This window comes from Pipistrellus kuhlii, unplaced genomic scaffold (assembly GCF_014108245.1).
Source record: "Pipistrellus kuhlii isolate mPipKuh1 unplaced genomic scaffold, mPipKuh1.p scaffold_m20_p_3, whole genome shotgun sequence".
Taxonomy (NCBI): Eukaryota; Metazoa; Chordata; class Mammalia; order Chiroptera; family Vespertilionidae; genus Pipistrellus; species Pipistrellus kuhlii.
Window position 1 is genome coordinate 55,580,561 of NW_023425529.1, and position 22,876 is coordinate 55,603,436.

The following is a 22,876-nucleotide window of genomic DNA, read 5'->3' on the forward strand; positions in this document are numbered from 1 at the left end:
CCCTAGGCTAAGACTCCCAAGAATAGTGAGCCTTTCCATAATTTTTACTCCCTTGTTTTTCTGTATGATCTTTAGGAGAAAACAATGCAATGCAAGAAACAATGGAAGAGGTTTTTATCAGAGCTTGAAGTTTTACTACTGTGAGTATAATTTGCCTGGAATTCCTCCCTTTGTATCTGGTTTTCATCTCCATTCATCTTTGATTCTGCAGCATGGTTGGCATTTAAAAAATAAGGGTTGGATAATAGAACACTGTAAATTTTTGACATCTGCTTTAGTATATTTCTCAGAATACATTTTAAAATAGGCCATTCACATAATTCACTTGAACATATTTTAACAAGAACCTGTCATAGAGAAGTGGGTTAAATCATGTGTGACTAACATAGCTGAGTATAAAATAATTCCTAGAACATTAGAATTGAATATATATTACCATTTCCCCCTTCCTTAGAGACATTCCAGTCAAGGAACTATTTTATTGGTATAACCCTCGTCAGGAAGAGAATTTTAGACTAAGAAATCAAGTACTTCTGATGTGTATATTATTTTTTGGGAATTCATTCACGGGCCTAAGAGTCCTTGGGGGACAAACCAAAATGACTTCATTTTCATATATATTCATATCTGCAGCTGTGCAGCCTGCCTCACTGAAGGCCCCTAACCCTAGAGAGCTCAATCATAACTCTTTACAAATAGAAATTATTCTCTTCTAATGTGACCAATACATGCCTGGAGAAGGGAGCATACTATAAATCCTTCTCCTTTTATACCCAGGACCGGAAATCATCACCTTAAAGGCTAATTTTAAAAACTTAATATCTAGCCCAGCTGGTGTGGCTCAGTGGTTGCGTGACAACCTATGAACCAGCAGATCATGGTTCAATTCCCTATCAGGGCACCATACCCAGGTTGCAGGCTCAATGCCCAGTGTGGGGCATGCAGGAGGCAGCCAATCAATGATTTTCTTTCATCATTGATGTTTCTATTTCTTGCTCTCTCAAACCAATAAAAATATATTTAAAAAATCCTTAATATCAGAGAGAAACCAAGATGGCGGCATAGGGTAGACACCTGAATGCAGCCTACCACAACAATTTTGAATTTAAAACTGGAAAACAGGAGAAACATCACCCTGAAGCACCGGACGGCTAGCTGAGATGAGGCTCTGCCATCTGGGAAGGAGAGAGAAGGTGTGGAGAACTGTACGCGCAAAAAGGCAGCCACAGAGTTCACTGCTGGCTTAATTCCAGTGCGTGGAGAGGGCGGGCCAGGCCAAGTTTGCTGCTGGCTTACTCCAGGTGCACAGAGAAGGCAGACAGCTAACACACAGCTGGCTTTCTTGTTTGGGAGGAAAACAGAATCACCCTATTGCTCTGATAGACGGCCCCAGTCAGGGAGAGGCCGGACTGTCAGGCAGCGGGCAGAGATCTCTCGGAGGTGTGTGAAGCCAGCAGCCATTACTGCGAGACTTGGAGAGGGGCCAACGAGAAACCAAAGCTTGTCTGCACCACCCTGAGACTCCGCCCCATCCAAGCTGAGCACAGAAGCTCTCCCAGAGGCTGGCTTTTTCTAAGGAGGGACTGACTAGAATCCAAAGCTTGTCTGCGCCTTTACCAAAGAGGTGTGCCTGCAACCAATCTTGCAAGATTCACTGCGAACAGGACTTTCCTAAGGCGAGATTGACAGAGAACCAAAGCTTGTCTGTGCCACTCCGAGACTCCGCCCCATCCAAGCGGAGTACAGAAGCCCACTTAGCTGAGACACTGTTGATCCTCACAGCCAATTGGCTTGGAGATCAATGCTTCCCAGTGATACCAACAATAAGCAAGGCTTAATAACAAGACTGCACACACAGCCCACAAAGGGCTACACCAAGACTGTCCACCGCAGGTAACTGGGAAGGCTGTGCTACTGGGCTCTACCAGAACACTCAAAACTATTCCATCAAATCAGGGAAATAACTAAAATGCAGAGAAGAGGCAGGACACAAAGGAAGGAGATGGAGGAAAAGAAAAGAATGGACATTGAGTTCAAAACTACAATTATAAGGTTTATCAAGAATTTCCTAAAAAAGGCCAATAAAATAAATGAGACCTATGAGGATATGAAAAGGGATCAACTAGAAATAAAAAGAAATCAACTAGAAATAAAGAATACATTACCTGAAATAAAAAATATTACACAGAGTCCTAAAAACAGATTGGAAGATCGCAAGAATCAAGACAAAGATTTAGAACACAAAGAGCAAGAGGACACTCCTCCACAGAAGCAAGAAGATAAGAGAATACAGAAAGTTGAAGATAGTGTAAGAAATCTCTGGGACAACTTCAAGCGAACCAACATCAGAATTATGGGGGACCCAGAAGATGACAGAGAGCAAGATACCAAAAGCATATTTGAAGAAATAGTGACAGAAAACTTCCCCCACCTGGTGAAAGAAATAGACTTACAAGTCCAAGAAGCGCACAGAACCCCAAACAAAAGGAATCCAAAGAGGACCACACCAAGACACATCATAATTAAAATTCCAAGAGCAAAAGACAAAGAGAGAATATTAAAAGCAGCAAGAGAAAAGCAGGTAGTTATCTATAAAGGAGCACCCATACGATTGTCAGCTGATTTCTCAACAGAAACCATGCAGGCCAGACGGGAATGGAAAGAAATATTCAAGGTGATGAATAACAAGAACCTACAGCCAAAAATATTCTACCCAGCAAAGCTATCACTCAGAATCGAAGGCCAGATAAAGAGCTTCACTAATAAAAAAAAGCTAAAGGAATTCATCACCGCCATACCAGAATTATATGAATTGCTGAAGGGGGTTCTTTAGGAAGAGGAAGAAAATAAAGATAAAAATTATGGACAACAGCCGAGACCGGTTTGGCTCAATGGATAGAGCGTCGGCTTGGGGACTGAAGGGTCCCGGGTTAGATTCCGGTCAAGGGCATGTACCTTGGTTGCGGGCATATCCCCAGTAGGGGGTGTGCAAGAGGCAGCTGCTTGATGACTCTCTCTCATCGATGTTTCTAACTATCTCTTTCCCTTCTTCTCTGTACAAAATCAATAAAATATATTAAAAAAAATTATGGACAACAAATATTAACTATCAACAAGTGAAACTAAAAACCAAGGGAATTAAAAAATCTGATGAATAATATTAACTGTTGAATATAATAGAATCAGATGTATGGAAGGGGAGTAGACTGACGATTCTCGGGGAAAAGGGAAGTGGGGGTTGCAGGAAGAGATTGAACAAAAACTGTGCACCTATGGATGAGGACAATGGGGGATGGGGAAAAGGCAGAGGGTGGGGTGGGAACCTGGTGGAGGGGAGCAATTGATGGGGGAGGGGGAAGAGGAAAACATTTGTAATAATCTGAACAATAAAGATTTATTTAAAAAAACAATCCTTAATATCTATCATTTAGGCAATGAACAACCACAACCAAAATTGCATTGGTAAGAGTTTTATACCAGTATTTAAGCTTTATTTATTTGCTTATGAATAAAGAAGTTCAAAGATTTCAAAATTCCTAAAGTGCAAATGGCTAAACCAAGAAAATAATTTCTTCCATTATTATCATCTAGCCACCCAGCTAATTTTCCCAAAGCAATCGAGTTATCAGTTTCTTGTATGTTTTCCATTGTGCATTTGTTTTCTTATTTCCTTCTTCTCAGAAAGGAGATAGCAAAAATACTTTGTTCGCTTTGTTTATTTTACTACTAGTGACCCAGTGCATGAAATTCCTGCACATTAAAAGGGGATTAATTAGAGGAAAGGAGCCTGAAAAAATGGATCTTTCATTGACATAGAATTCTATGATTTAAAAATCAGTGATATGTTTTTCATCATTAAACTTTACTGGCCACATGGGTTTCGGATAACAGTACAAACTTTGTGAAGACATTGGATGCATCTTTTACCTGTGTGACCGACACCTAGTGCAGTACCTGCAGCATCATATCTCTCAATAAATGGATGAATGAAACAAGTCTTTGGTACTCTTCTCTTTTGGTGACTTAACTTACCCATGTCTACCTAAAGCAAAGAAATGGATAATTTCAGTTGCATTATCTTTACTTACTTAATAAATAAGTTATATTGAGTTTTATGCTGATAGAAATAAGTTAATGTTCAGTAGTGTTGTCTATTTGTTGTATAGTTCCCAACACTCCAAATGTTAAGAACTCTCACTTTCTTAAATTTTTTCTTATATTTGTATATTCTATTTGTATTTGCATGGTCACAGTCAATCAGAGTGACTAGTATTTGTTAGAGCAAATTGACCAATTTGGAAAGCAGATCTGTGTCGTGTGTCCAATGAAATTACTTCTCTCTTGGCCAAATTTATATTCCGCTTTATACCTATTCCCCACCCCCTGGCCAGGGTGTTGTTGAATAAGCAATCTGATGGATTTAAATGTCTTGTGTTTTAAGATTTCATCATCCAAACATCCTGGAGTTGGCCGCGTATTTTGCAGAGAGTGAGAAGTTCTGCCTGGTTTATCCATACATGAGAAACGGATCACTTTTTGACAGATTACAGTGTGTAGTAAGTCATTTCCATTACTCTTCTTGCTCCTCCGATTCCCTGACGCCCCTGGAAGCCGCTGAAACCTTTGGTGAGAGCTGGGAGCCCAGTGTGCACACTCGTATGAGGGAATAGTCTGCGCTGGGTTTCACAAGGAGGCAGAGGACTTCCCCACGAGTTAATTTCTTACTCTTAGAAGACTGCATAAATGCCCGAGTTACCGTGTGATGTACAACACGGTGGCCGAAAGATTTGCTGGGTCCTTACTCCTTATTGATTCTACGTCTCAAATGAGTTTACAACAATTACCTTTACTTCTCAGATCATTTTTTATTTATATAACATTACCAAGGTACCATTCATGGTGTTTATTCAATATTCATAAACATAAAAGTAATACAGGCTCCTTAAAGTGAAGGAGGTTGAACACTACACCATGATTACTCATAAGGTGTTTTTTTTTTTTAAATATGCTTAAAAATTGACTCCAATAAGATAGGTTTCAGTTAAGATGAGAATAAAATAAAATTATTTTCAATTACCCACACTATTATGCCACGAATAATTTTAAAATCTTATTTAATGAAGTGTTAAACATAATTACCCATAATTTGACTAAACTAACATTCACATTATTAGGTGTCTCACGAGCTACAAAGGCCTAGAACAGCTATTGGGAGTAGAGGAAAGCCTTTCTTGAATTAAAAAGCACCCCTCACCTCAATCTTCTATGTCACATGTGTCAAACACAAGGCCCGCGGGCCAAATCCGTCCCGCCAGGCCTTGCAATGTGGCCCGCACCGCGCTGTCATCACTGCACTCTGCTGCGTTTCCATCACAATGACAGTTTATGACTGTTCAGTAAACCATTCGGCCCGCGATTTAGGCTGGATTTTAGATTTTGGCCCCTTCTCTGATTGAGTTCGACACCCCTATTCTATGTAATGAATACATGCCTGGTTTTCACTCCGAAAGTGCAACTAAAGCAACTACTCTTGTCTTTTCAGGGGGACACAGCCCCACTCTCTTGGCACATTCGAATCAGCGTGTTAATCGGAACAGCCAAAGCCGTTCAGTACCTGCACAGCACGGTCCCGTGCTCGGTCGTCTGTGGCAGCATTTCAAGGTACGTTCTCCCAGAGCGTGCGTTTCCACCTGCAAGCCCCTTTCACCGGCTGAGTCAGACTTCACACCATGTTCTGCCTCTAGTTCCCCTGCCATGTACGCATGCGTTATAAACGCTCATCGGAATATTTAAAACCTTACCATTTTATTAAGAAAAGCACACCTACCAAATTTAAAAAGCTACATTTATGTTGCCAAAGGGAGAGTTTTATCTTGGGGGAATTATTAGTGAATAATGTAGGATAGACAGTTTTGTGTATTATACCTGAAAGCAAACTGTGAACTGAACCTGTATTAATCTCAATTAAAAACAAACAAAATAAAAAGCAAAACCCAGGTTAAAGGAAAGGTTAAGTGACTGACTTATAGGGGGGACTCCTAGCAAAGTGACAATAAAATTCTTTGTGGAGTCTCCACTGTCTTGCTCTTTCTACTGAGCCTGCTGCCTACTAGCTGTATATATTCATCTGTGACAAGCTGAGCAGCATTCCCCTGTTCTTCTTCATATATATATATATATATATATATATATATATATATCCCTTTATTGACCTTTACTCTTCAGTTGTTGTTGTCAATTCTCACCTGAGAATATTTTCCCATTGATTTTTAGAGAGAGTGGAAGACAAAGGGGAAGACAGAGAAGCGTAGATGTGAGAGAGACACATCAATGGGTTGCCTCCTGTATGTGCCCCACCCAGACCAGGGCCTGGGTCCGGGAGAAGCCTACAACCGAGGTACGTGCCCTTAACCAGGTATGGAACCTGGGACCCTTTGGTCCGCAGGCCGATGCTCTTATTAACTAAGCCAAACTGGCCAGGGCCTGTGTTCATTTTTGAGACATGAGAAATTTAGAAGTAACATCTTCCATCAGAGACATAGGAATCGTCCAGAGAGTAGATAGCCTGTGGCAAACCTCTCTGTGAATTTTTCCTGCGTGCCCTTTACCTCGAACTTGTCCAAAAGTAGCTAAACACACCTCTACTGAAGAGCAGGGAAGACTGGATTTAAAAGGCTGCTGCCTCTTCTAAACCATCTCCTAGGATCTTGAGAAAAGCTTTTCGCTAGCTTTTGAGTTGAGAGAGAGGGACTGATTGCTTACTTCTTTGTTTTGCTGGTGAAATGAATTCCATATGAAAAGACTAGATTTGCATTTAGTCCTGGAGGAGTGGGGGGTCCATCCAGAGATGCCTGCTCCTGTTGCAGTGTGGAGATTCATCAGCTGCTCGTGGCCCCATAGACCAGTATAAAATGAGTGTACACCCTCATGGCAGCGGGGACATAGATGGACGTCCAGTGGAGGTCTCAGAGGTCCGAGGTGTCAGCCACTGTGGTTAGTTGCTAAAGGCTGTGGTGGGCACCCCTAACCTAAAACAGTCCCCTTTCACACAGCGCCTGCCCAGCTCTGCACAGCAGGAGCTCAAATATGTCTTAACTGAGCAAGTAAGTAAGTATCTGGAATTTTGCTGGACAAATCTTTTCCTTGGTTTAAACTTGGAATGAGCAAGAGCTTATTTTCAATCCCAAGCAGCAATACATGAATCTAATTATTTTGTGTGTGTGTGTGTGTGTGTGTGTGTGTGTGTGTGAATAAGTTGATCAAATCCTCTCCTGAAAACACAGTTTGATAGGAAAGAGGGGTGAGAAGAGAGAGCATGTCGAGGTTTGGGTACTTGATGGGAGAGGGGGACAGGGAAGGTCACCAGCCGGAGCAAAGGGAACATGGGGAGGAGGGCTGCACATCCAGGCTCTGCCTAGCCACAAGGTTTTCCGCATCTATCACACACGAGGTGAGGAGATTTGGAGGTGTCCCTCCAGCATCTTGCTCCTGGTTTCTGGTTAGAGAAAGGATTTTCAATCGGTGTGCCATGAGAACTTTTAAAATATGCAATACCTGAAATGCCTATTTAGTCAGGGGCACTGACCTCGTTTCCCCTAGATCAGTAGTTGGCAAACTGCGGCTCATGAGCCACATGCAGCTCTTTGGCCCCTTGAGTGTGACTCGCAGGCCAGCTTAGGAGTACCCTAATAAAGTTTATAACAATGTACCTACCCACATAGTTTAAGTTTAAAAAATTTGGCTCTCAAAAGAAATTTAATCATTATTCTGTTGATATTTGGCTCTGTTGACTAATGAGTTTGCTGATCACAGCCCTAGATTGTCAAATAAAAAATTAACAGCAGCTAAAACAATAATAGCTGTCCAGTGTGAATGAATCAGAATGATACCTATTATTTTTGTCAGATCAGCAAAAAAATATAAGACCTTTTTTGGTGGTTGCAGAATTTCAGTAATAAGTTTATGTGTGCCATGAGATAAAAAAGGTTGAAAATTGTTGGGCAGGAGTACAGACTGTGGCCCCTGATTTCTGCTTTCCCACTAACATTTAGTGTCTTCAGGCAGCTTCCTGGGAAATAGGCTCCAAGGCAGAGATTTGCCTGCAGGAGATGTTTAGGGGTGTGCTCTCAGGAACAACAATGTCAGGGAGGGAAGGAGGAAGGCAGAATTGGGCGGTTGGGACAGCTGAGCTGGGATATTGTCCTCGAGGCCTTGGCTGGTTCTATGGGACTGCTGAAGTTGGGGTGACCCTTCAACAATATCCTAAAGTGAGTCAAGGAGCTCAGGTTTTTGTGTCCCTTCATCTGACCCTGAGAGGGCCGGTAGCGTGGCTGAGGCAGCTCTCTTCTTCCAAGGACAGATCGCAGCTTGGGTTTAGCTGATGGGAAGCGAGGGCCTCCCTGGGTCCTGAAGGGGAGACCTGGGCCACACCCCTGCGGCCACCTCAGTTAGGCGTGAAGGTTGAACTGGATGCCGCTCTGCAAAATGTGACCAAATGATTCTTCTTTCCCATGTACTTTCCTTCCCACCTCTTCCCATCCTTCCCTCTTAGTTCAGCAGAAGCTGACTTTCTACTTACACTGTGATTCTGAGCAATTTGCTTAACTTATCTAAGCCTTAGTTTCTTCCTCTGCAAAATGCTAATAAAAGCATAACAGTGTTGCCCTGGCAGGGTGACTCAGGTGGACGGAGTATCATCCTATACACCAAAAGGTTTCGGGTTCAATTCCTTGTCAGGGCACATACTTAGGTTTTGGGTTTGACCCCTGGTTGGGGTACATATGGGAGGCAGCCAATTGATATTTATCTCTCTCATCAATGTTTCTCTCTCCCTCCCTTCCTCTCTCTCCAAAAATCTATAAACATATTCTCGGTGAGGATTGAAGAAACAAACAACTCTTCAAAAAAAAAAATAGTTTCTATCTTAGGGTAATATGACAAAGTATATCTGGTGCTTGGCAAAGAGTATACTCATCAAGCAATAGTTCCTGTTATAATTCATCAAGAAATGGTGGAATTAGCAGTGGAGGAGGCTAAGATCTGATGGTTAATCATTCCTTTTACTTCTCTTTTACTTACTGTCTTAACTCTTTCGGAATGCTATGACCAAAATACAATAAAGTGAGTGACTTACAAACAACACACACTTATTTCTCACAGTTCTGAAGGATGGGAAGTCCAACTCAGGCCTGCTCTTTGTCTGTGAGGGCCCACTTTCTGTTCATAGGCAACCATCTTTCCCCTGTGTCTTCACGTGGCTGAAGAAACATGGGGTCTCTCTGGAGCCTCTTTATAAGGCACTAATCCCTTTTAGGGGGGCTCTATCCTCATAACTAATCAGTTCCCAAAGACCTATCTCTTAATACCATCATCTTGGGTTTAGGGTTTCAACATATGACTTTGGGAAGACACAACTATTCGTTGTGGTTGGGGTTGGATTCAGTCCATAGTACTTTACCTCCATCATCAATTTATTGTGTTTGAAAAGTGGATCCACAAACTAAGCTCTATTTTTTTTAAAAAATCACCTCTGTGTTAACTAACTTTTTGAACATTTCAAAAAATTACATTCATTTTAATTCACAAGTATTCTTGGAACATCTGTGTGCAAAGCATTGTATTAGACCATGATGGTAATAGTCTTGTCCTTGAAGTTTCCACCTGGTGATCAGAGAGATAATACAATCACAGAGAGTATACAGTATACCACTCACTATGCCCAATGCATGGCTGGTCTGAGAATGCTCTTCTTCTCATTAGGTAGTTCTAAGCCAAGTCTTTGAGGAGATAGGTCATGGCAGTGGATTAGTTGAAAAAAGAGAAGAGACTATTCTTGGGGGAGGTGATAAAACGTTCAAGGGAACAGAGAACTGCCAACCATATAATGAAAGCAAGACAAATTGGTTGATTGGGGAGGAAATGATGAGGTTGGAATAAGGAAAGATAAGACTGGGAGAGGTAAGGAATGTGTTTGGGGTTGGATAGAGCCTTGAGGAACTAGACTTGATAAGCAGGGCTCTCTCAAGGAACTCTGAGGCTTCTTTGAGGTTTTTGTGGGCAAGAAAACAGTTCTGGAATCAGCAGTAGATATCACAATTTTAAAGGAGGCCACTTATTCCAGGCCAGAACCCCAGTACTTGTTTGGATGTGCTGAACTATGAAATCATGTAAGGAGCACACTAGATGAATGCCTGATGAGTAATGCAGATGCAGAGTTCTGAAAGATAGCCAATCACAGACAGGAAGAATTTCATTGGACAAACAGACTTTAAACTGGAAATGCAACCAGCAACGTATTTATTGTTTTAGTTAGTGAAGGAGCTGCCAACGATTGCTGCCTTTTGGGTTTTTCAAAGGGCTCAAAGACTCAAACATGACCTTCTGTAGACTATGCCCACCCGGGCATGTGTCAGGGTCTGGAGTTGTGGTATATGGGCACTAATTGAGAATTGTGGTTTCACAGTTGTTCATCAGTGTGTTCCTCTCTGCTCCAGAGCAAATCGGCCTCTTTCACAGACACTCAACTCTTGACTTTCTGCTAAGCCTGCCAGCAGAGATGTTAATGAGCAGTAGATATCCCCCACCCCCCACTTCCTTTAGTGATGCACGCACCTGTTCTCTAGACACTGGAATGAGACCAACTAGTTTCATTCAAGGCACTGAACATCTGTCAGGTGGTAATGACATTCAGTTTCCAACTGTCTCTGCCAAACTGCCAACCTTAAACTGGCTGGCCTGGATTACCCTCCCGAGTTTCTTTTAAATGAATCCTTCCCTTTGCTCCAAGTGTGGGCCTCCTTGGTTCTTGGTTCCTCTGTGTAAAGCCTAGTGTTCTTAAGAATTCTTACTTTTCTGCCTTTGTGTATTAATTTTTTAATTCTTTATAAGGAAAGGCAGCTTCTAGGAGATCTGTCATTTTGTTACACAGCCCTGATAATAGACTAAAAAAAAAAGGACATTTCAAAACGTGTTAAACAGTGATCTTTTGATGAGTAAGTCAGGGCTCTGTTTGTGTTGGAGAAATGGGAGATACTGTATTGTTACCTTTATTTTCGTTTCTGCATCTGGGGCTCAGATGATGGATCACAGAAGAGTTTATTGTACATCCTTTGACATTATCAAATAATGTCTTTAATAGTATGAAATAACCTGGAAGAATGTGCATAAAGTGAGATTAGGTGAAAAAAAGCCAAATTGAAGTAGCATTGAGTACACAATTATAACTTGGTAGTACTACACATTTATGAATTAAAGAAATTGATTAAAGTAAAACATAAAAAGTAAAGCATACCAAATAGAAAGTAAAACACACCAAAATATAAATAAGGCTGTATTTAGACAGAGAGATGTATCCTGTTTCCCCGAAAATAAGACAATGTCTTATATTAATTTTTGCTCTTAAAGATGTGCTAGGTCTTATTTTCAGGGGATGTCTTATTTTTCCATGAAGAAGAATACAGTACACATTTATTGTTAAAAGTAAATAAAGGAAATTTATTACCTGAATATGGTATGGTAGTAAACACAAACCAGACAAACTGTGAATCCTACAGTATCAAGAATTTACTCATTTATTCAATGACAATCATGTCATCATCTTCTGGAACATCATCATAACAATCCAATTCCTGAATTTCCTGGTGAATTTCTTGTGACTCCATTTCTTTCAGAATCAGTGGACCAAATCTCTCATGTTTAGCCTAGGGGGGGCCTTATACTTGGGGGGATGCCTTATATTTCACTCAGAAAGAAACCTGTAAGTAGGTCTTATTTTTGGAGGATGTCTTATTTTTGGGGAAACACGGTAGCTTTTAACTTAATGGCATAGTTATTACTTCTATTCTATGTTTTTAAATTTTTTTAAATAAAATTTATAATAATTGTAACATTTATATAATTGTATAATAAAAATAATGTTTACTAGAAAAAATAACCTGGCATCAGATCTTTCTATTTCAAACCGAGGAGGCAGAAGGAACTTCAAGAAGGAGTCTAGTTACTAAGTGATGTCTGAAAGTTCTATTTCTTTCATTCCCTGTAATTACTTACACCTACCAAAGAAGCTTGATAATCTCATGCCTTTGTAGTTTTTAAAATAGTTAAAAAACCATAATTCTGCAGCCTGGAGCCCAAAGTGTGAGCAGCACCTTTGTCTAAGATCGACAAGGTGCCTGTACCGACACTCACTGCAGCAGACAGGGCAGGAGCCCGGGAAATCTGCTCCAGCCCAGGGCCTCACATGCTCAGGCCCCGGGTTTCTTCTCACGCGTATGATCTGAGCAACCGGGATGATCTCACATTGGATCTCTTTTTGCTTTCAAATTCAGTGACACTGCACCTGCCTATTTGTGTGCTGTGCTCTCCACCCAAAATCTAGGGGTTGTACCAGTAGAAGGATGTGAACCTACATTTTTAAAATCCTGGTTGTGCTTTATCCTGATCAACTTCAGAGTGAGGATGAGTTCAGGAGGCACCTCCAGAGACCCACTCACCCTAGAGCAGGCGAGGCAACGTCCTGAATTGCCTGTTCCCCAGAGCCTTCTCTCTCTCCTTCCCCCTTTTCAACAACCAACCCAGATGGCATTGCTGTCTCTGTCTCTTGTCACTGGTTATGTGTATGGCCTTTGAGTCAGGAAGATCTCGGTTCAAATTCCCACTCTGCTACTTGCTGGCTGTGTGACCTTTGGCGAATTCCTTGAATCCCCAGAGAGTCTTCTCATCTGGAACTGAGCTGGCCACTACCGCACTCCTCCCCGGCGGTGCGGATGGAGCGAGATCATCTGTAGAAGGCACAGTCCAGGTTTGGCAATAAGCTGTACTTTCTCCCACCTCATGGAGGCCACCTCTTCCACCTCCCAAGTGTCTCATCCACCAGCCCCAGGCCCGAGCACAGCAGTTGTCAGAGCACCATCGGGGCGCAGTGCTGATGATTAGAGCTTCCTTTATAGAAAGCTGACACCTGTCTTCCTGTGACTGCTCAGCCACTGTTTTGCACTGGAATTACCTATATACACCTAAAGAAAAGAGGAGATAAAAGTCCATTTCAATTCTGCTTTGAAATCAGCAGTTACTTAATCTCTTATGAGAATTGAATAAAAAAATTTCCCCCCCTAGTTAACTATAGTAAATTGAAAGAGCACTGAACACAGGAAACAGAGGGCTAAGCTTTAGTCCTGGCTCTGCCACTAAAAAGTAATTTTGCACCCTAGCCAGTTAGGCTCAGTGGATAGAGGGTCGGCCCTTGGGCTGAAGGGTCTGGTGTTCAATTGTTGTCAAGGGCACGTAGTTCAGTTGCAGGTTCGATCCTTGGCCCTTGTCTCTCCCACATTCATGTTTCTCTCACTCTGTCTCTCCCTCTCCCTTCCGCTATTTCTAAAAAAGAAAATCAGTGGCTCTAGCAGGTTTGGCTCAGTGGATAGAGTATTGGCCTGCGGACTGAAGGGTTCCAGGTTCGATTCCAGTAAAGGGCACATGCCTGGGTTTCCAGCTTGATCCCCAGTAGGTGACATGCAGGAGGCAGCCAATCAACGATGTTTTAATCTCTTTCTCTCCCTTCCTCTCTGAAATCAATAAAAATATTTTTAAAAATCCAATGGAAAAATATCCTCGGGTGAGGATAAACAACAACAACAACAAACTATTTTGCACCAAATAAGTAATTTCAACCATGTGGGCTTCATTTACTTCATCTGAAAAAGGAGCAATTATATTATATAGCAGTGATTATATAGCAGCGATGATAAGTCAGTTTCATCTCACATTTCATCTTTGATTGATTGGCAGTGACTTCCCACAGGCAGTATTGAAAGGGAATTGGGGGTGGAGGGGAGTGTGCATTCTGACTCAATTAGTGTTGTCTGTCAAGAATATGGGAGAATGTTTTGGCAACATTGGGGCCACATATTTGCCATATGAAGAAAGGTCTAATCTACTTATGGTTTAAAATTCTCTTAATTAACAAACTGACTATATCAACACATGTTTGCTTACTACTATCTTCTATACACTCAACATCATGCTTATGTAAACAAAAAAAGCTAGTCTCTGAGGAAGAGTCAAATGGCATTCGTGCATCTGTGCAGTGGGGACGTGGAGAAAGGAGGACCACTGGAATCCAGGGCAGTAGAGTGAAAACTTCCTGGAGGAAGTGAATATTAGGCTGCAGAGGGGCCTGGAAAAAAATGAGGGGGTGGAGAAATATACTGTTTCCTTCACTTTTCAGGTGAAGGGAACAGTATAAAGAAAGAGCACTGATTGGATGTGGAAAGAGTAGAGTGCCTGAAGAATGGCTCCTTTATATCATGAAAAAACAGGATGATGCAGCAATGACATGCGTGAACTCTGGCTTGCACATTTTGTGGTCAGCCCTGATTCTGACACTTATAACTGTGTGACAAAGCCAATTATTCACTTCTCTTTGCTTCAGTTTTTCCACCCATAAGATGGGGGAAATGATACTACTGCCTCAGAAGAATCATGTTATGTACTACTTTTTTAAATCATGGCAAAAAAAATGTAGCTGCCCATACATCAGCAAGATGCCTATCACCTGTATAAAAAGTATGGTCACTGGTACATGCAGCGCCCTGGATTGTAAGAGGGATGTCTGACTGCCCGTTTAGGCCCTATATCCTCTGATGAGACCCTCTATCCTGTCCCCCCCACCCCCACCCCTGCACAAATTTGGTGCACTAGGCCTCTAATATTTTATATTTTATCTTTCCATGGTCTTAAAATTCTGGAAATGTTCATTTAGTAGGTTCTTCCAGAACTTCTTTGGAACTATTCTGAATAGTCGATGCCTTGAAACTAGCTAACCCAAGGTCCTCAGAGTCCAGGATTATTCTCTAACCTCTGTACCTTTGTTATTTCAAATTGCTGTCCTTGAACTTCTAGAGATACCCAACCAAGTTCCCTGGGACTTTAAGGTCAGGTGGTGTGTGTAGAAGGGAAAATAGCCAACTCACATCCTTTAAAGCACATTTCTGGTCCTTCTCTGAATATCAGGCACTCTGCTTGTGTTTCCTCACTTAATCCTTGTAACGATCCTGTGAGTGAAGCACTGTCAGATCTGTTTACACACAGGGAAACGGAGGCTCAGGGGAATTGTGCTAGTTCGGTTGGAGATGCAATTTCACACCAACAGGAGGAATACCCTGCATTGACTGGGGCTTCACACAGAGTGTAGGACTCATAAGGCACCTATCAAAGCAAAACCGAGCTCCAGTGCTATCTCTGAGTCCTGCCAGGCTTCACTGAGAAAGAAACAGCTGCATCATCCCAGCAGGGAGTAAGGGTTCCTGTTCGCATCATTTTGGCCAGATGCAGTGCAGCAGGGAGGGTTGTGTGCACCCCTCCCAGTCACCTGCAGGTCCCGGGGAGACTGGGTCTTGCCTCATCTGATGAGGGGTGTCTTGGTGTGGCAACAGCAGTGACACAGGCAGCAAGATGTCCTGTCGCCTCAGGCTGTCAACCAGAGGCCACGTGGGTCTTCTTTATTTCTGGGGCCTATTGGGTGGAGTCTGGACTTTTCCTGAGAGTTGCCAGGCACTCAGAGACTGGGCTACTGGGCACCAATAATGCCCCATAAAATCCTATAAAAATAAATGTATCTTTAAAAACCAATAATGCATGTACATGTCAAACATGGTATTTGCACTCACGTTCACATCCTGCATTGTAAGCTAGGTGTATCATCCTGCTTTCTATTTAAGGCCCACGGGCTTCTCCTGAATCAGGAGACAGACTGGTGAGCAGAGAAAGCAATTCTTGTGGCTGTTGAGGGATGCAGTTCCCACCAAAAAAGAATTGTTGTAAAGACTCTTAGCAAGAGGGAGATGAAATAATATTCCCAGAGTGAGGATATAAGTCACCACCTGTGTAGGCTTTTCCCCATCTCCTTTGTGACCTTACCACTGATCCTAAGAATGATCTAGAGCAGTGTTTCCCAAAGTGCGGTACACGTATCCCCAGGGGTACGGGAAGAGTTTGGTGGGGGTATGCGTTGCACCGGAGTTTGGTGGGGATATGCACTGCACCGTGCTTAGCTGCACCTAATTCTATGTTCTCATGAGTACGAGGGGTACTCAGTGTTACGAAAATTATAGAAGGGGTACACTAATATGTCAAAAGTTTGGGAAACATTGATCTAGAGGACTCTCTGTTACAGTAAGTGGTTTTGTGGGAAAGGATAGAAGAAATAGGTTGCAGAGACACCAAATTAAGTGTGGGGGCCATTGGGTGTTTCTCACCTGTGTCTTTGGTAGCCACAACAGCTAGCAAGCTGCCCTTTTAGTGCACCATATTGTTACATGCATTCAGTTATTTATGCTGCCTTTACTTTTTTAGTCTGTGTTTACCCCGATAGGATAAACGCATTTAGTTCACCTACGTGGTAGCTGAAGACACTTTATGTTGGAGCATTCTATTTGAGGTAGAAGCAGGGGAAAGAATTAGGCAGGATTGATTGTTGACGGGCCTTTTGCAATTCCCGCTTTTCTGAAACAGAACATCCTTCTTCCTCAGCTACCATTGACCTTTATTTATTGTAGAAGAGAGTAAATCACTGGGCTCGAAATTTATGGTTTACACTAAGGTCTGCTGGTACACAACTGGTCTTTTCACCAAATGTCATCATTCAGCGTGTCAACACGGTGCCCCAGGACAATCACGTATTCTTACTGATGGCCTCTCGCTGCCCCGAACCCTCCCTGGGTTTTGCCGGATAACGCATGGCGGTTTCCCAGGCGCCTCTTACAGAACTACAATACTTCACCAGCTGCGGGGAGCTTCCCACCAGTTCTGCCGAGGGCCAAAGAAACAGATTAGATTACGGGGGTTTCTGTTGTTACTGCTTTTTATCTCTTTTGTACCTAGGAAAGAACTATCCTTTGAGAGTCTGAGTGACCCACAGATTTAGCTTTTTGCATTCTCATGGCTCTGGCATTCTAAGTAACGCTTTGAACCTTCTCCAGAGCTGGTGGAGGAAGAAGAGGGCTAGCAGTTGACAAGGAAAATCTGGTGTTCAGAGCTCTGCTTCCTCCCAGGCTGAGATGGAGAGGGGTGACCGCAGAGCAGGGCCGGGCCCTGAGTGCGGCAGAGGCTGGAGGGACGGGAGGCTGGTCCTGGTGATGAAAGCTAATGAACCTCTCTGCACACCTCACTCCTGGCACTCAGAGTTGATCAGGGCATCCCAGGAAGCCCTGGCTTTGATCTGAAAGAGTGCAGTGCACACCCGTGGAAGAAGTAGTCATGAACTAAATGTCTGTTCTTACCGAGAGATGGAGAGAAGGTAGAATCTGGTTCTAGTATATTCCTCATCTTCAGAAGCATGTCAGGATAGTGAATGTTCTTTCCCAAATGAGAAACCCAAGGATGGGTGAGGAGCAACCTAGGTGTGTGAGATGCAGGCTGGTCTGAGAAGCTGCTGTCAGGAGAGAAAAGACAAGGCTGGGAGAGAAATGAGGACTGAGCTTCTGAGATAAGCCGCCTCCTAGATACAAGTCCCTCCCTGACTTTCTCCTCATTAGTGAAAGGACCGCACACAGGTAGGGGCTCCAGGGCTTATGCAGAAGGTGGGTTCTCTGGGATTTGCGGTTCTCCTGCCACCTTCAGGGGAGGGAGAGTGACATAAAGTTCAAGGCGTGTCTTTCCGATCTCAGGGAGCCCCATCATTTGTCCTAGACAAAGTCTGGATTAGAATCCTCGAGGCCTCCATTTCACATCCTTGAAACAGAGCCAAGACTGAATATTCGAATCACAGCAGTGCCTGCAGTTGTGGCATGTGGAGTAGCCTGCTGTCAGCCTGCTGGTCCAGGGGCAGCAGGGACTCCAGGAGCATTCGTGAGAGCCAGCACTTACTGAGAATGAATAAGCTCCTGTGTTTATCCTGAAGCTATTCTCCACGTTGAACAGGGGTGTGTGGCACTCCGAAGGTCCCGCCTGGCGTTGAGATGGACAGGGGTCTCATACTAGCTTTGGTTTCAGGGCACAAAAACAAGCCCTTACCAAAGTTGAAAAGCAGATAACTTTCTCTTAGCTCACATCTCCCTCTTTCCTCAATGGCCATCTGCTCTCTTGTGAGGAATTACTAACCCCCACCTGGGCATTCACTGAGCATGCCCAGCAGTAGGCTGTGTCTGTGTCTGTGAGTTCTGTTGTTTTCCTAATTTCACTCGTGAGGGAAGATGCTGCTGAGATTTCTGGGGTGAAGTGACCTGCCAGGGGCTACAGAGCCAGGTGGCCCATGGGAAATGGGGCTCCCCCTCAGCTTATCTTTTCCCACTCCTCCTACAGCAGTCCTTCCAAGGTCAAACAAGCTCACACTTACTCCCAGCCGAGATGTGAAGTGACTATTAAGGTTTTTATGTGACGAACAGCTAAAATGGACTCCAAGACTTTGCCTTTGCTTCTTTAGACGGTTATATTTTAAACAAGACTCAAAGACAAAGAAGCCATGGGGATGGGACTGTGGAGTAGGGTTGTCCTTAAAGCAGGGCCACTGAAGATTCCTCAAAACCTCACCTGCTGCGAGGTTTTGAGGAATTAGGACACATTGGATTTAGGACACATTCTCACATTAAGAGAAGTGAGAATATGTCCTACAGTTCATGGAAAATTATGGATGGCTCTATTTTGTCCATATTTGTAATTAATAAGTCACAAAGGTGAACTCGTCACGTTGTTTTTCACCAAAATGTCTTCATGATGTTTTTGTCTTGTTTGTCCTTGCTCATCATTTTAGTGCCAACATACTTTTGGATGATGAGTTTCAACCCAAACTCACTGATTTCGCCATGGCACACTTCCGACCCCACCTGGAGCCTCAGAGCGCCACCATAAGCATGAACAGTGGCGGCAGTAACCATCTGTGGTACATGCCGGAAGAGTACATCAGGCAGGGCAAGCTGTCCACTAAAACAGATGTCTACAGCTTTGGCATCGTAAGTACCAACAATGCTCTCAATTGAATGGGACATTTGAAACCTGTATGATTTTAATTAAGCAATGTCATGCAACAAATGATCTCCTGCTACTCATTGTGTTATACATTAATTTTGGGTAATTGATCAGTAATAAAATATAAATTCATTAATTGGAATGAACTATATTCATTGCTATGGTTACTAGCCGCCACTAAGATGTGGATGTAGTCAATATACGTAACTGACTTTCTGTGTCCTTTGTAGGTGATAATGGAAGTCCTGACTGGTTGTAAAGTGGTGTTGGATGACCCAAAGCACATTCAGCTGGTAAGACTTGTCCTCCTCTTTGCACCGGGGGCATCTTTCTGATAGGGTTCTAATAAGGTTGTCTTCTCCTCCCAGAGGGATCTCCTGATGGAACTGATGGAGAAGAGAGGCCTCGATTCATGTGTCTCATTTCTAGATAAGAAAGTGTTTCCCTGCCCTCGGAATTTTTCTGCCAAGCTCTTCTCTTTGGCGGGCCAGTGTGCTGCAACACGGGCAAAATTAAGACCATCAATGGATGAAGTACGTATGCACACAGTTTTATTAAAAACTGAATCCATAGGACAATGGAAAACTGGATAAATGTGTATCTAAGTAAATACTTTATTGAGACAAATCCAGCCCCCCAAATAGAATTCTAATCTAATAGATAGCTTTTCTAGATCGAAATGTCACATCATCAGGTACTCTAATACAGGTCATTCTTGGGTGGTACCAGGGCACCACAAACATTTTAAGGAAGAGACATAGAAATTTGGAGATAATGTTTTATTCAACCTTCATTAAGAGATCTGCCCATTAAAAATGCAGTGTGTATTCCCCTTATTGGTTTTTTATTCTTCTGTCCATCTATTTAATCATCCACTCATTTATTTGTTTACAATAAACAGATATTTATTTAGTGCCTACTTTACAAGGGCCAGATGTTGTGCTGGGTGTTGGGGATATAGCAGTGATCAAAATACAGTTGCTGCCCTCATGCCCACTACCCACAGGGAGAGTGACCTCAGGAAACACGAAATTCAGGACAGAAAGATAAGGAACCTGGTAGATGGAAGCATGGAGTTAGTATATTCTAGCTGATGGAAGACAAGGAAGCTTCTTGATGGAGGGGCCAGTGGAGGGAGGCCCTGAAGAGCAGGGTGGATTTAGGCAGCCGTAGGATGGATGGACATTCCAGGGAGAGAATACACACCTGCAAAGGCTCAGAGGGCTGGATTCCATGTGGCTGAGGCCACAGGTAGTTCTGCTTCTGTGGGATGGTGGGAAGGAAAAGCTGCAGGGTTGTAATAGGAGATTCCAGGTGATAGAGCAGGGGTGGGGAACCTTTTTTTTTTTTTTTTTTTTTTTTGCCAAGGGCCATTTGGATATTTATAGCATCATTTCGGGCCATCTAAAATTACCAACTTATAAATTAGTTCGCTGCCCTCTAAAATCAATAAAAACATATTTTTAAAAAATGATAAGAGATTGACCCCAGGTCAAAAAATAGTGGTAGCAAATCTAGGCCTAAGGTCAGGTCTCTTGATTTTCAGTTCAATGCAGTTTCTTTTATCCTTTGCTTCAAGTCACTTAATTTACTCATTAAAATAAAGGGTTTAGCTAATCTTTAATACCTCCTCATTCAAAATTCTCTAGTAGAACTGATTCGTGAAAACAAAAACACAGTCCTTCACAGATAGACAGGAAAAGGGTAAAAAGGAGAGGTAGGCAAAGCTTAACTGGATGTTTGCTTGCTTCTTGGTTAATTAGGTCCTGACTACTCTTGAAAGCTCCCAAGCCAGCTTATACTTTGCTGAAGACCCTCCCACCTCACTCCGGTCTTTCAGGTGTCCTTCTCCCCTGTTCTTGGATAACGTGCCCAGTATTCCGGTGGAAGATGATGAAAGACAGAACAGACAGCCTCCGCTTCATGATAAACATTTGGGGAAAGAGAGAATGGCTCAGAAAATCCCTTTTGAGTGCAGCCAGTCTGAGGTTACTTACCTGGGCTTTGACAGGAAGACAGAGAGTAAGAGAAATGAGGACGCTTGCAAACTGCCTAGTTCTCCCCATGAAGAATGTTGGCCTGCACAGCATGCAGCACCAGCCTGGGATTCAAGGGCCTCCGGTGTAGATGCAGACCCTTCTGGGGAAGCTGCAGGCCACTCTCCCAGGAGCAGGCCCGTGGAGACCAGCTGTTCCAGTGTATTTGTCTGGAATGAATGTGAGCAGGACAAAAAGGAATCCATCTTACCAGAAGATAAAGAAGATGACAAGTATTACCCAGGCACCTGAGTACAGGTGCCATCTTGGGAAGACATTGCCTTCATAAGTAATGCCCTGAGGATGATCCATGTGACCTTGGTAATGGGGATCAGCAATCTGGACGATCCCATTCTTCCCTCTCCAACTTGCAAAACTGGGGGCCTTAAAAGTGTATTTTATCGAGTAATCGCCTCAGATCAAACCTAGGCTAAATTAGAGCCATTTGTGATCACTTAAGATCAGGGGCTATGACTTCAGACAAACAAAGCGATCCAAACCCCCCCCCAAACGAGACTGGATTCTAATGTCCTTCACAGCATTGATCTGAGCCCTCAGATCCTCATTCTGCTACGTGTGTTCAGTTGGATTCCATCATTGGGTGTAGCTTGCCTGTGAAGTCGTAGGAAATGTCTAGTTTATAAATATTAATAGTTGCCCTTTAAAGAATTGCCTTTCCATGTCCTTTGATTGACCCGTGGCAGTTCCCTGTTCATCTCTATCAAGCTTGCCTGTCTGAAGATGAGCCAGGCTCACCCTTGGCTATGACATGGTCTCTGCAGAGAGCGGATTCTTGCTCAAGATCTGTAGTCTGTATTTAAACTCTTAGGATAACTTATCACATATAATACAACTGTTGACTGTTATTACTGGTACAAGTTCTTTTTTTTTTTTTTTTTTTTTTTTTTTTTTTTACAAACTTAGGTATCTATTATTATCCTAAGTAGGATGTATGAAATTTGAATCAAGTCATTTCTGTTTCTGAGAAAACAGCTGGTCAGAAGGGCCTAGGCCTGCTTTTTGATTCTGTACCTTCCAGCTCGATGCCTTTGCTCCTGCTGGATCCTATATCTCCCTTTTACAATCTCACCGGTCCTCCAGGCCCAGCAGAACTGCCGTCCTCCCAGAGACTTCCCTAATCTCTCCAGCTAGAAGTACTCACTTTATCAAGCATTATGTTTGTATTTATATTTTATACTCATCACTTCTGAATGATACCAAAGTTGCTTGTGCCATCTTCTCTCTCTCTGATGAGGCTTGTGAACTGCCTGTTAGTTTTCTACTGTTGCTGTAATGAATCATCACAGACTGAGTGAGCTAAAACAAAGAAGGTTAGTTATTTTGCAGTTCTGGAGGTCAAAAGTCCGTGGCATTCCTCCTGGAGGCTTTAGGTGCAGATTCGTTCCCTCACCTAGTCAGGCTCCTGCCTTCCTTAGCTTCTGGCCTCTTCATCCTCAAAGCCAGTAGCGTAGCATCTTTGAATCTAGATCTCTCTCTCTGACTTCTTCTGTACCACCTATTTCTCATACATTGGCCCTCCTGCCTCTCTCTTACAAGGATCCTTATGATTGCATTGGGTCCTCACAGATGATCCAGGAAAATCTCTGCATTTCAAGATCCGTAATTTAATCGCATCTGTGATGTCTCTTTTCTTCTGTAAGTAATAAATTTTATCAGGTAATCGCTGCAGGTTTCTTAGGACATGGACATCATTGGGGACCATTGCCCTGTCACATTTCCTGATTGTGTAGGAGCTGTCTCTTCAAGGCCTAGCATGTTATCCTATATAATGCAAATGTTTTCTTATAAGTCAATTAAATTATCTGAATTAAATTATCTCTGTGAACCCACATACTCAAACATTCAGCTATAGTAAATGCTGT

The 22,876-nt window shown here is 42.8% G+C and overlaps 1 protein-coding gene across 2 annotated transcripts in view; it reads left to right on the top strand.

Annotated features, from left to right (window-relative positions):
- Window positions 1–21,659, top strand: part of IRAK3 (interleukin 1 receptor associated kinase 3) — a 64,272-nt gene extending 42,613 nt beyond the window's left edge. For both annotated transcript variants that reach the window (XM_045588222.1, XM_036456512.2), the window contains 7 exons: window positions 76–140; window positions 4,442–4,556; window positions 5,543–5,661; window positions 18,743–18,941; window positions 19,188–19,250; window positions 19,326–19,490; window positions 20,721–21,659. In XM_045588222.1, the coding sequence (XP_045444178.1) occupies window positions 76–140; window positions 4,442–4,556; window positions 5,543–5,661; window positions 18,743–18,941; window positions 19,188–19,250; window positions 19,326–19,490; window positions 20,721–21,245 (1,251 nt within the window). In that variant the 3' untranslated portion in view covers window positions 21,246–21,659. The remainder of the gene's footprint in view (window positions 1–75; window positions 141–4,441; window positions 4,557–5,542; window positions 5,662–18,742; window positions 18,942–19,187; window positions 19,251–19,325; window positions 19,491–20,720) is intronic.
- The last annotated feature ends 1,217 nt before the right edge of the window (window positions 21,660–22,876 follow it).